This window comes from Caretta caretta, chromosome 14, assembly GCF_965140235.1.
Source record: "Caretta caretta isolate rCarCar2 chromosome 14, rCarCar1.hap1, whole genome shotgun sequence".
NCBI lineage: Eukaryota > Metazoa > Chordata > Testudines > Cheloniidae > Caretta > Caretta caretta.
Genome location: NC_134219.1, coordinates 4828343 through 4841904, shown reverse-complemented (window position 1 = coordinate 4841904; position 13562 = coordinate 4828343). Strand labels below are relative to the sequence as shown.

The following is a 13562-nucleotide window of genomic DNA, read 5'->3' as shown; positions in this document are numbered from 1 at the left end:
GAATATGTGAGAATCTCAGCTTTCATTAAAAAAAAAAGAGAGGATGCTTCTAGCTCTCGCTGTTGTCGAGTAAAGCTTGAAAATAAATAAAATACAGTACATTGGAAATGCAGATTTACTCATAGTGATTTGAAGAGGAAGAACAGAAGGCCAATATAAAGAACCCCAAATGTATTTTTAATACAATTTCATGGGGCAGAGGGGTCAGGTTAAGCCACTTTCATCATTTTTAGGGGCCTGAGATGTTTTCTGAGGTATGATATGTTTGGGGTTGGCAGTATTGTCGGTGCTGGATTAGCCCGTGGCATAAGCAGTGCAGAAGGCTAATTGGAGCCTCATATGTTTCAAGGCCCTGTGATCCTGCCTAATTGGCAGCTTATGGTTCAATTCGGGTTCCATCTCTGGCAAGTGGACTGAAGGCACCATGCTCCTTACTCCAGGCTTGCTTCACTATGTTTGTTTGTTAATATCAGCCAATGAAATCCTGCATTCTAGCAGCACCGGCTGAATTCTACATTGTCTGGCCAATCAGTGCAGAGGCCGAGCTTAAGCCTAGGAGCAAGGCCCATTGTGCTAGGTGCTGCACAAACAGACCAAAAAGACGCCCCCTGCCCCCAAAATACTTCTGATCTAAGGAATGTTTTCTTCCCACCCCAATTTTAATCTTATTTTATTCTGAGCCACTTTTCCAGGCCCCTTTTGTTGGCCTTTCTGTTTAAGGTAATTTTGTGCCTGGCCAATGTTGCTTTTCCATCCAGATTTGACCACATCCCATTGAAAACATGCCAAACCTCGACATGTCGGTTTTGAAAAGGGTCTTTCACCTGGATCAGGCCCATTCTTACTGGAAGATGGGTTCATCGGCATTGTAACAGGTTTGGGTTTGAGCCAAAAATAATTAACACAATGGGGGGCACAGATGCTTAAAAAAAAGGGAGAGGGCCCATTGTTCAGCTTGTAACAAAAGATGCAGAAACGCTAATTCTTTTTTCCTGTGGATATTTAGCTCTCACAAGGCTTGGGTCCCTGTAGACAATTTAGTATTTATCACTAGATCTGGGTCCAGTCAGACTATCCTCGCTGATCAACTCCTGGGTTATGTTTGCAGCACAATGCCTAGTTTAGCAGTAGGACGCTCAGTGATGCTGCAGACGTTACTCATGGCTGCATCCTGGAACCCAGACGTGAACACTCATTTCACACTGCAACCATTCCTCCCATCCATCCCCCCCCCCCCCCCAACATTTTCTTTTATCGAGTTTCAATATAATAAACAAAGGACACGATATTACTTCACTGGCAAAGAGTCTGACTTATGCAGAAACAGCTTTAAATACTGGCAGACAGAGTGGCTTTTTCGCCATGCGCTGGCTAATCCGTTCAGAACAACATCAGCGCTAATGGCTTCAAGAAATGGAAATTCAGATCCCTCACCTTAAAGAACAGTTGCAATTCATGCATGCTAGCGTTCTTTTTTTTCTTGCAAACATAGCAAACTGACTCATCACAGTTGTTTCAAAGGAAATTTTTACAAGACATTCACATATTGGAAGGGGGCTGCCTCTCGAGCTTTCAGATTTGGTCTCTGCAAAATGTGCCAACATCTTTGGGTGGCAGTGCGTTCCAGATAGGGCACTGAACTGTGGGTCTGGAAACACCGGGTCTGTTCCTGCCTCTGCTACTGATTGGCTATGTAACCTTGACTAGTTACTTTACTTCCCTGTAGAGCTGGTTGGAGTTTTTTCAGCGAATAGTAAATTCACCAAAGTGCATTTTTGGGGGGAACCAAAAATAACCACAAATTCGCATAGAATTTGGCAAATAGTTTCAGATGAAAACTTTTTTTTAAAAGTTCTTAATGGTTTGTTTCAACTATTTTTTGCCTTCCTCTGCAGGATGGGGCACAGGTCACTTGAGGGTTTAAACGAGTGTAAACGGTGAAGTCTCTGTAACTTGAAGTCTTTAAGCCATGATTTGAGGACTTCAGTAAGTCAGCTGAGGTTAGGGGTCTATTTCAAGGGTGGGTGGGTGAGGTTCCGTGGCCTGCAATGTGCAGGAGGTCAGACTAGATGATCATGATGGTCCCTGCTGACTTTAAAGTCTATGAGAACATTTTGACTCTGTTTCAAAATGACATTTTGTTTAGAAATCATAGAATCATAGGACTAGAAGGGGCCTCAAGAGGTCATCTAGTCCCGTCCCCTGCACTGAAGCAGGAGTAAGTATGATCTAGCCCATTCCTGACAGTATTTGTCTAATCTGCTCTTAAAAACTGCCAGTGATGGAGATTCCACAGCCTCCCAAGGTAATTTCTTCCACTGTTTAACTATCCTCACACTTTTTCCGAATGGCTTGACAAAGATCTCCTTTGCTGCGATTTAAGCCCACGCCATTGCATCTATTAAAGCAGGGTGGGCGGGAAGATAATAAAACACCCAGAAACCAAATGAAATGACATGAAAACCTCAAGAAAAAAAAAGTGAGATTCAACCAAACCAAAATATTGGGCGGGGGGGGGAGAGGGTGTTTCGGCCCCTGAACTGAAAAATCAGTTATCCACTAAGCTTCACTGCTCTGTCCCTGTGTCCCTTCCCATCCTTGTCTTGTCTATTTAGACAGTAAGGCTGCCCTTATTGGGTGGGATCTATGTTCTACTCTCTGTCTGTATAGGGCTGAGCACTATGGGTCACTGATCTCAGTTCGGGGGGTCATCAGGGCTAATGTAATACAGAAATTAATAATAGGAATGCATATCAATGTAAGGGTGTGCCATGTGTTTGATAGTATTTTTGTATTTGCACAGATTATCCGTCAGACCAGACAGCATGGCAGTCAGGTAAAGGAGACAAATGGAAAGGAGGCTTTCTCTTTTGTCAGTAACTCAAGTCAGTGTTCAATCCCACATCTCTGGAGCTGAAGGACTAATAAAGATCATAACCACTTGTACTGACACGGCAACTTCATCTTAAGGTCTCAGAGAACCTCACCAAAAGTCTCACTTGACCCCTGTGGTGTGAGCTAAGTTTCCCCATTTGGGGTGAGCTTCGCTGCGTAACTATGCTCTCGTCCACCAGGGTGGCAGTAGAGGTTCAACCCTTCTCCACCCCGCGTAGGCGCAAGGCGAAACAGAGATAACACCACCACCACCCATCCCAGTAGGTCACACCGGTGAAAACACCATTCTGCACGGGAGCAGTGTGCCTCCGTGAGAGGGGAATCGACACTGTTACACCGCTGCACTTTTCACTAGTCTAAACAAAGTGCAGCGAGGAAAAGGTCCTTTCTGTTCAAAGGGCCAACACAAGACTCATGTACTACTTAAGTCTGCGTGAGGGAATGACCTTCCTAAGATTGTACTGCAAGGTCATTGGTAGAGCCAGGGCTAGCAATTTGAAATCCTGAGTCCCTGTCCTACTGCTCTAGCTATGAACTAATACATCCTCCCACTGCACTTTCACAACCCCTCCCCTCCACCTGGTTCCCTCACTGGAAAAACATGCCATTTTCCATAGGTGGAGGAGTTTTGGGTTACTAGGAACACAAATCATGATGACTAAAATGGCATTCCCAATTTATTTTATTTATAATTTTATTCCTTACTCCACATTTTCCATGTGTTTCACGTCGCTCGTGTCCATTCAGGACTTTACATGGAAACTTTGGCTCCTCTCTACTGGCTAATGTGTTGACGGCTTTATAAACAGTCTTGTTTCATTGTTTTCTCTGCATGTTTCTATCCCAAGGGTGTGTGACTAACGTTATGTTTGGTGCAAGTCCGAGCATTCTGCAAGAGGGGGGGAAAGGGAGGGAGAGAGAAAGGCAGTTATTAATGTGATAAGCTGGAGAAAATAAGGAACATAAAATTATTCAACCCCCAGCTCCAATAAAGGAAAATCTTGAGAGTCCAGTTAAAAAAAAAAATCTGCCCAAAGATAACAGGCCAGATTTTCCGTGAGCTCCAGACAATGAAAAGAAGTGCTAGATAAATCACCTACACATAACTAGATTTTCCATCAGCTCCTGAAATACAACCCTTTGAATGAAAAGATCTCCTTCTGCTGGTGGTAGTCGAAGGTTCTTTACTTTCTCTAAGTTACAGCCAATAGACAGCACCATCACATGCACAGACGGGACATGATTGCTCACACCCTGCCCCCCTAAACAGCCAGTACAATTATTTTCTCCGGCTAAAAACCGACTGCATGTATGCGGGCAACTCAGGAATGCTCACTGACACCATTTGCCCCTATACATTCAAGTTTTTGGGTGTGCAACAGTAGGGGTGCTGATTTACAGGCTGCTTTTGAAGATTTGCTGCAGTGTGTCTAAATATATTCAGAGGTATTGCTTAAAGTGACATCATCATTCAGCTCCTCAGTGGAGGGATGTTCATTTACACCAGCTGATCTCATAAACTTTTAATAATCCTCTTGTGAGTTCTTAATGACACCTTCGTTAATTAATGTTTTTGTTTGTTCTGTGAACAAATGTTTTGTTCAATGTACCTATCCCATACCTGCAGCACATGGGTGGAACACACACAAGATTATGATCTTTTCCTCACCCTTCCAACCTAGTAAGAACCAGCAATTGTTTGCAATGTGAATTTTGCCCAAGTAAGATCTGCAGGCTTTTCCCCTTAACATTTTTCCTTAACTTGTACGATATCAGCACCAAGAGGGCTATCCCTTCTGGAACTATGGAAAAATGGACTAAAATAAAAGCTGGTCATGGTGGTGATGTTTCACTAATCTAGGGCAGTGCAGTATCAAATCAGTGCTCAGCTCCTGTGAAAACCTTGCTGGCTGTGAAGCTAGATACTGTAGTTAAGGTGATTTGCTTACATTAAGAAATAGGAAAAAAATAGTATTCTAAGGCAATGAAAGGGTGAGGAGGGGAGACTGAATTAACACATCTGGTTACGTAATTACATTCACTAAAAAGTTTACAATCCAAACTACCCATACGTAATTGATCAGACTATTGTGGTGTGTCACTTTCACTTACTCATATTAAGCAGTTGGTTTCACCTAGCTTCACCCTGGGCTAACCTTCATTGTTGACCTGCTACAGTATACTTATTAAAGCTGCAATTATGGGGTGACGCTTAATAGCAAGGTCTTGGTGCAGAGAAGGGGGGGAATGTTTCTGTAGCTCACATGTGACAATTAAAGATAATTTAAAATGTAAGTAATTGAGCTGGGTTTCTGGAAACTACTGGAGAGGTCTTGTCCCAGGCATCTGACAGGCACGGCGGTGTATTTTGACAAGTTTTGTGCAGATTTCCATTAAATACCAAGGAGGAGTTCGATTTTCTTTGGAGTCACTGGTCAGGAAATGGTGCTTGTGAAAGGTCAGGCCTGGAAGACTCAGAAGGGGATGAAGGTGTTACTCAGATTCTATACCCTGGGGATCTAATTTCAATCTAAATCTTAAATCCCTCTCAACCTCATGATTCTTGCCTCCTGTGTAATCTTCAAGCTGCAGTAAATAGGGCCTGATCAAAAGCCAAGTCTTCCCATCGACTTCCATAGGTTTGGTTCAGACCCATAGAGAGGCACCAGGAATGGTATAGCCGAGAGAAATCATCCTCAGTTCTCTGAAGCCCTGGTGGGACCCAGACCACTGGCTTTTTTAAAGTGAGTAATTACTGAAGTTCATAACATTTAGAGGTTTGGCTATACCATACATGTCTGGCTGATTTGCCATCCCCTTTCTGAATTCTCCAGAATCCTCGAGCTGCAGAACTGGATGGGAAATCTCAGCTGTCTCCAAAGATTTCCCCAAGTTGTGATAGATGTCGGAACATTCCCGAAACCACACCCTGAAACTTTTGAAGGTTCACCAGCCACTAGCAAACACTTAAGTGTTCTCATCAATTTCCAGTGCCTCAGGCTAGTGAGTGGAAGTTAGAGATTAATTTAGGGACCATCTTTAATTAAGGGACTGCCATCTGACCACAGGGCTAGGAAGCATATGCTTGGTAGACTGTTTGTGTACATTCTGTTGCCTCGCTCTTCCTCAACTCCTTTCTTCTCTCTCTTTCTTCCTACAAGCTCCTATGTGATCTACAGGGACCTATTTAAGAAACCAGAATTGTAAGTGTGTAATGTCTTTCAATATACAGGGGCTTGGATTTTTTATTTTACTGTGATGAAAGATCATTGACATAAGGCATTACATATGAGACAAAATTACAGGATTTTTTTTTCAGGGGTTTTGGGTTTTTTTTAAGATTGATTTCAAGTATGACCCAATCACGGCCCCATTTTCATGAAGCAGCCATAGCTAGGCGCATACATAACACAAAGCGTGTTACAGTGATCCAGACAGATATGGAACACGTGTCATGCAGACAAGACTATGCCTTCCCACGAGTTATTCTGACAAATGCCACCACATTGAACAATGCAGCAGCACTCGCAAACAGCCATATCCCAGTGTCCTTACAACCTGACAAGTGAGGTTTATAGTAACATCATATGGCTGTCTCCACTGTGGCTGGAAGGGGGTCTTAGAGACTCAGATGTATTTGTTAGAATTGTACATTTACAGATTTTACAATGTTGTGCTACACTGGTAAAGGAGGGAGAAAAGAAAGCAATATGGAGCTAGTTTTTAACACCAGCATTTGGATAACCGGTATTGATCACGGTAAGTCTAATCCAACCTTCTCTACTTTTGTCTGTGCAGAGTTGTTGTAGAATATTTTGGGGGCAGCCTTTTTTATGTTTTTAAACACATAACACAGAGGAAAATAACACACTAAAGAAACTTGGCAATGGATTAGTTTGGAGTAGCCAAGTTGGGCATGGAAAAAAAATTGACAATAAAAAGTTGTTTCTAGCCAAGTTTTAAGTGAGTACACAATACATATCTTTTTTTGCCTTACTTATTGGCCAACTTGGCTAAGGGCTCATGGAAAACAGGGAAATGGAATTATTTTGATTATTGCATGCTCTTTTTTGACCAAGCAGAAGTTCTTATAAGCAATAATTTAATTATGGCAAAAGAGGAACATAGACATCGCTTTAGGGATGTACCATAGCAAAACCTATTTTGTGTACTGTACTCAAATCTAAGGTTCATTTTCAAAGCCCTGATGATCAAATGCAATTACTATTTATGATTATTTTAAAATTATTTATTATAAAGCATGTCATAAGGAGGAAAATTACTGGTGCCGACCACATTTCCAAACAGGGTAATTGAAACCTGAATATTGAACATTTGCTTACTAAATCTAGTGTGTTTCGTTATGCTAGGATCAAAAGGGATACTTTTAAGTTAACCAGCGGCTTTTGAAGCGGACAGACATAGCTGTCTCTTTTCCGGCGTGCTCTTTGCATGACAGCTATTCTCCAAGATGGCTTCAGTCTGCCGTAACATGTTTCCACATATTTTTGTCTTTTCCCTGAGGTATTTCAGGTGGATTGTTGATTAAGAGCAAGTTCCTTGCTGACGTAGGTTGGGTATTTAACATCCCTGGCATGGCGCTTACTTTTGGCTTGCCCTGTGCCTTGGAATTTTTATGAGGACATGCAGTGTAAAAAAAAAAAAAAAATGAAATGAAAAAACCTGTTGTTTTTCCTGAGCAGATTCCTAGACCTTTGTAGCTTGGAATCAGGTCTTCAAAAGATCCTGGGTTTTCTGTGGACGTGGCTACACTGGGGATTTTGGGACCGCTTTAGCTATGTGGCTGACCCACTGCAGCCCCCTATTGCAGATTTGTTGCAACAGCTTCAAAAGTCGCTTGCAGCTAATGCTGATTGAAACGTCGGATTGGATTGGGGAAGGGTTCAACTCTGCAAATAAACAGCTACAAAACTAGGAGCTCACACGGGAAAGTGGTCCTCCATAGAGGTCAATACTCCAGGACCCTCCTTCCTTTTGAAGATGCTGGGCATTGTACCATAAGGGTTAGAGATCTCCTGAAAAGCTTGATGTAGGAATGTAAGCCGTGCCAGAGTAGATCAGACCAGCGGTCCATCTAGCCCAGTCTCCTCTTGTCAACAGTGGCTGGCACCAGATGCTTCGAGGAAGGTGCAGAAAACCCTGCCCCTGAATAAATCCTGATTTCCAGAAATGTTTTGCAGGTTGAAATTTCCGGATAAAAAATGCAGCCTTTCTTGGCATTCATTTCTGCTAGGACAGAGATTATAACATGACAGCAGAGGAGGGGAAAGGCTGAGTGCTGACAAACTGGCCTCCCAGCTGAGATAAAGATAGAAGCAGTGGGGAGAAGGACATGGCAGTATAGGGCTGAGAAAAAGAGCTGGAAGCCTTTGAAACTGTTAGGTTTTGGTGCCAATTTTTTTTCTCTCTAAGACAGGAGAAACCCTGGAAACAGAGCAGGAAGAGAGGCTACAGTTTATACTACAGAAACCAGTTAAATAAGCACAATCATCTCCTGAGCTGCCACTTGCTGACACAAGGCCATTCTTTTTGACAAGTGCTGGTCAAAAATTTTCCATCTAAAATAATTCCCAAGGGAAAATGGTCTTTTCTGACTAAGTGAACATTTTTAGGTTTTTTTTCATTTTTAAACCTTTTGCCAAAAAACACAAACCCCCCAAAATTATCAGTTTCCATTTTGCCATTGGAAAAAAAGTGTGGGGAGCAAAAAACCAAAAAGTTTTCAGTTTGGGTTTCTTTTTTTCATAGAAAAAAATTCAAAGGCAATTTTGAGACCCACCCCCCCCCCCAAAAAAAATGTCTCAAAATTTTCCACAGAAAATCACTGGCAATATTTAATACCAAAGCACTGCAAGTAGCTTCCCAGCCCACATCAGTTGTTACATGCAAACGGCAAGTTAATGGTAACCATTTCTGAGCAGATGAGAATCACCCAGCTGGCTGTCATGACTGTTATATGAAAACCCACAGACAGGCATCTCCGAACCTTGAATCTGGCACAGGCTGGCACACCACATAAACGGAGCAGCCAGCCCTCTGGGAAAACTTCATTGCCATCTGTTTACTTGTGTCAGTGGGGGAGAAGTTGCAACATGGCAAGCCTCGTCAAGTTCCACATGTATAAGGCAGGTGAGGTCATTCCTAATTATACCCTTGGTAAGGATTTTCATGAACTAACATATCTAGCACATGAGAAGTCCATGCTGTGTAGTTTATGCAGCATTTGTTAGCGAGTATGACCGGTTAGACGTCCTACCCAGGCCCAAGCAATGATATGGATGGGAACAGTCGACTTGATGAAAAGGAGGACTTGTGGCACCTTAGAGACTAACAAATTTATTTGACCATAAGCTTTCATGAGCTACAGCCCACTTCATGATGAGTAACTATCCATTCAGAGACACTGAAGTCATCTTTAATTCAGCAGGTAATAACTTGATTTTTGACATATGCAGCAGCGAGATGGGTTAAAATGACACAGCTGGCATGAGACACAATATTAGATTTTATTAGCATTGTATGTGTGGTGATGTGGTATTCCTACTGCATTTGTATGTCATAATAATAACTCAGATGAATGCATGAAGGGAAATACCCCCCAGGTGAGACCATTGAAACTGTCTGGCCCCTTTGCAAAGGCACAGGAGAGGGGGAGCTTCTTGAAGAGAGGGAGTGGACAGCACATTGGACGGGGACTCAGGAGAAGAAGTTGCGTTTGCCACTGACATTCTCCAAGATCATTCACCCTCTGTTTACTCTCCTACTCTTTGCTTGTTTACACTGCAAGTCTATGGGAAAGGAACCATCCCTTACTATGTGTTCATACAGGGCCTAGCACTAAAAACAGCATGTAGGGCCCCATTAAAAATAAATTAAAATATTAGTAACACTTCTGCACTCTTCTTTCCTACACACTGACTAGCCATGATCTGCCCACAATTATCTAAGCATTACACCGCCGCTCAGAGGTACATAAGCATTTTACACCAAGGGCGATTGAAGAATACTGAGTCTAAGTGACTTTGCCCAATATTACACATCGACACTGTGGCAGAGCTGGCAATGGGACCCAGGAGTCCTGACACCCAGTCCTCACTTTAGCCACACGACCATGCATCCCTCCCTCCCTCCCTTAGTGTCTCCAGAAGTTTTATGAAATCCTCAGAAGATTATGCAAGAATGGAAGGGGACTATGTTTGTGGGGGTTTTTTTTACAAAACCCAGAACTCATCCCTGTGCTGCACTCTCAAGTCCTATTCTTAGCCTCTGCTACTCCCTTGTTTGTTTGCTCATTCCAGGAAACCACCCAGCAGCCTTTCAGGGTCTGGTTTGATCAGACGCGAAGAATCTCACCCAAGCGTGAGAACCTCATGATATCAGTGGGACAGGCCATCCTGTGCAAGGATTCTGGAATCTTCCTGCTCTTAATTGTTAATGAAGTTACCTTCACAACATGCAGGAGTTGAGAGAAATGGCTTTAAGATGTGGTCCCACATGTCTGATGGCATTTCTTTACAGTTCTGGTGACTTTCCTACTGCATTCATTTCTGCGCTGTTGTTACGACCTCTCCGGTTGTGTTATTGACAGAGAATGAAACTGGGCTCACTAGCTCCAACGCCCAGATGTCTACCACTTGAGTGAAATGACTAACTCCATTAGCTGGGAACAGCAGCGGGTGGCCATGCTCTGTGGATCAGTGACAGAAGGGGACCCAGACATACTTGGCCAGTGTATGCTATACAATCCTGCTCTCCTGCTGGACATGTGTTTCTTCAGTCTGCCTGATCTGAATGTATAACCAGGAGACCTGTTCAGGTCAGCTTCTCCAGACACCTGAGTTTGAGGCTTCCTGTACTTCCCATACAGGGCTCCAACCCATGCATAGCTCAACACAAGCCATTCCCCGCATTTCTTAGGATAGGGCATGCCACAGAGTTTAGTCCCTGAGCTATCTCTGTCCTACACAAGCCTGCTGTTGACGGCACTGGATAGTCCTGGAAATTAAGCATTGCCAGGGATGTGAAATTGCAGAGCTGCTGCTATGGCAAACAGTGTTAAAGAGAAGAAGGCTGTGTCAAACTCCTGCTCACTTGGTGGCCCGGGCATATATTGCATACCCGGGTATCAGAATGCGGAGTCTCTCCCATGCCTTCATAGCAGAAATGGAATAAGGTGGGGAAGGATGTGATGGGGGGAGGTTTAGAGCAAGCGGTAGGGAAGAATCGCCCTTCCTTTGATGGTGCTAGTCCCAGAACCAGAGGCTCAGGGCCTAATTCTCCTGTGTCCTCATTTACACGCCTGCAAACTAGATGTAACATACTACTAAATCAGATCAGAGTCACTTTGCCCTGGTATAAATGACGGCACAAGGTGCAAAGCCATGGCATGTCAGGCCCTCCATGTGGCTAATTATGGTGACAAGCTCAGTACAAATGTGGATAGGTCTGAGAGAGACAAGCAGCTGGAAAGAGACAGACAGACACAGATCTAGTTTACACTTTCCCCCTTGTCCTTCTGCATTTAAGGTCAGTCCTTGGAGGATGCACCTAGCATTCCTCTGTGTGAGTTAGGGGGTGCGCAGCATCTCCCAGGAGGCTGCCCTGAGAAAGAATCGGGGCCCTTAAAAAGCAACAGGACACAAACCAGTTTGCAAGGTCCTGCCTACATTCTTCTGGAGGGGATTTTCAGTGCATAGCCACAGCTAAGATTCACTAAAGCCAAGGACCCCTCCTACGGTGTTTCCTGATCACTGCACCACCCAGAGCCCACAGCTCCACGCCCATCTGCAAAATCAGCAGCTAGAGCTTGCTCGGGGCCTGTTGACTCACCAGGACACCTCAGGATGTGTAATCGTGGCGTCCTCTTAGCAAAAGCTATTTTTGTCTCCCAAACAAACAGAAGGCAACTTTGATGACGCGAATGAAAAATGGCTTTGTGGCTTCCCCGAAGGGAAGCCTTGTTTCAGTCTAACGCGAGGCAGCGATCAACAGCCCCTCTCTCTTCCATTTGATGGATCCTAGAACCAGCTTTATCCAAAAGCTACTGACAAATACCCATGTGCTAACCTCAGGAAACCTAACTCAGAAAGGCTGGCTGAGATCCTAGTGTAGCTGAAAGCATCTTGAGGCCTGGCCAGCCTGAGCGGAGCATTCTGTTGTTGTTTCTTAAGAGCGCGATTCATTAAATCCAGGAGTTGGGCAAAGTTCCTTTCTTTTCATCAGGCCAGTGTACTCCTTTGCTCTGGCTACTATGGAATGGGGGGTGGGGGAAGCAAACCTTGGAAAATAAAACTTATTTGGCATTGCTGCATTTCATTGTGGGAAATTGTGTTTGCCCAGATTTTATTCAGCTCTGATCTCTTCCAGCCACATAGGGTTTGTTTTAATGATAGGGGAGTTATAAGGACCTATCTTTTCCTGATTGTTTTATATTATAATATCTATAATAATAATAATAATGTTTAATTCTTATACAGCCCTTTCTGTCCACATGTCTCAGAAGGCTTTATTAAGGAAGGCCAGTAATAGTATCATTTCCTATTTAAATCTGGGGAAACTGAGGTACAGATGGTTATGGTGATGTGCCCAAGGTCACCCAGGAGGTCAGTGGCAGAGGCAGGAATCATGCTCATGTGCCCCTATATCCCCTTAGACCGAAACTTTTCCATCAGCTCTAGTTTGGCTCATAAATAAAAATGCCCAGTTCAATAGTGGTGTAATGGCTGAGAAGTGAGAAAGCACGGGGCCTATAAAGATCCGGTGGAAGGAGGGTCCAGTAGTTAGAGCTACAGACTGGGATGCAGGAGACTTGAACTCATGGATAAATACATTGAAGACTTGGAGCCACTCAGATACTGGGTTGAAGGGGGCCATACCAGAACCGAAGCTATCTACAGAGAGACAATGAGGCAAAGGTGTAATTTGACTGTGGAAACAGTAAAGTGAAGCTTAATCAAACTTATCTGGGGAGGCTGGCATGAAAAGAGGTTTCACAGCTTGACAAATGACTAGACTCCCCTCCCTTTTTCTAGACTAGGCCCGAGAGCAGAACCAATTGCCCGAACGCCTGGTCTCCTCAGCGCCAGTCTCGGGAGGGAGGAAGGGAGGGTGAACCCAGCAAGTGAGCTAACAAATCAGCTGTGGGGAGACAGCCAACCCACCCGTCTCAGGTTCTTGCCCATTTCAGAATCGTGTGGGGAAAGCCTGCTGCATATGGAATTGTTTGGTCTGGATTGGGGGCAGGGGAGGCTTTTTGTTTGGCTTGGGGTTTCCCCCCCTCAATTCAGTGCATTCACCTTTCAAAGAAAAGTTCTGCCTCCATTAGGAAATGATACCATTCGTTTTGCACGGTGGCTGCGGTGACAAAAGACAGCGAGGCTGAGACAAAGGCAACTGGCCGACTACCTTTCTCGAGCGCCCAGTGGTAACAAGCAATAGGGACGATCCAGTTGCCGTCATGAGCTCTCTGTTGTCACGATCATGCTCTCGCTGAACTCAATAGTGACAATCGCATTCACTTCAACAGCAGCAGAGCCATGAGCTCTCTGTTACTGCCTCTTGCCCATATGGGTGGTGCGGGGGGACATGCACGTTTTGCAGCGAAAACCGATTTCCCCCTCAGATAAGCAGTTCCGGGGCTAGGACAT

General features: G+C 44.1%; 1 protein-coding gene across 39 annotated transcripts in view; it reads right to left on the bottom strand.

Annotated features, from left to right (window-relative positions):
- Positions 1–13562, bottom strand: part of LOC125621727 (uncharacterized) — a 357495-nt gene that overhangs the window by 134905 nt on the left and 209028 nt on the right. For 9 of the 39 annotated variants that reach the window (XR_012664850.1, XR_007352562.2, XR_007352568.2 and 6 more), the window contains one exon: positions 3560–3784. The exons of the other annotated variants lie outside the window; for them this stretch is intronic. Coding sequence is in view for 1 of the 9 variants with exons in the window: in XM_075119195.1 (XP_074975296.1) it covers positions 3759–3784 (26 nt within the window). In the remaining 8 variants the exon portion in view is untranslated. Of the gene's footprint in view, positions 1–3559; positions 3785–13562 lie in introns of those variants that run through there. 39 annotated transcript variants of the gene reach the window in all.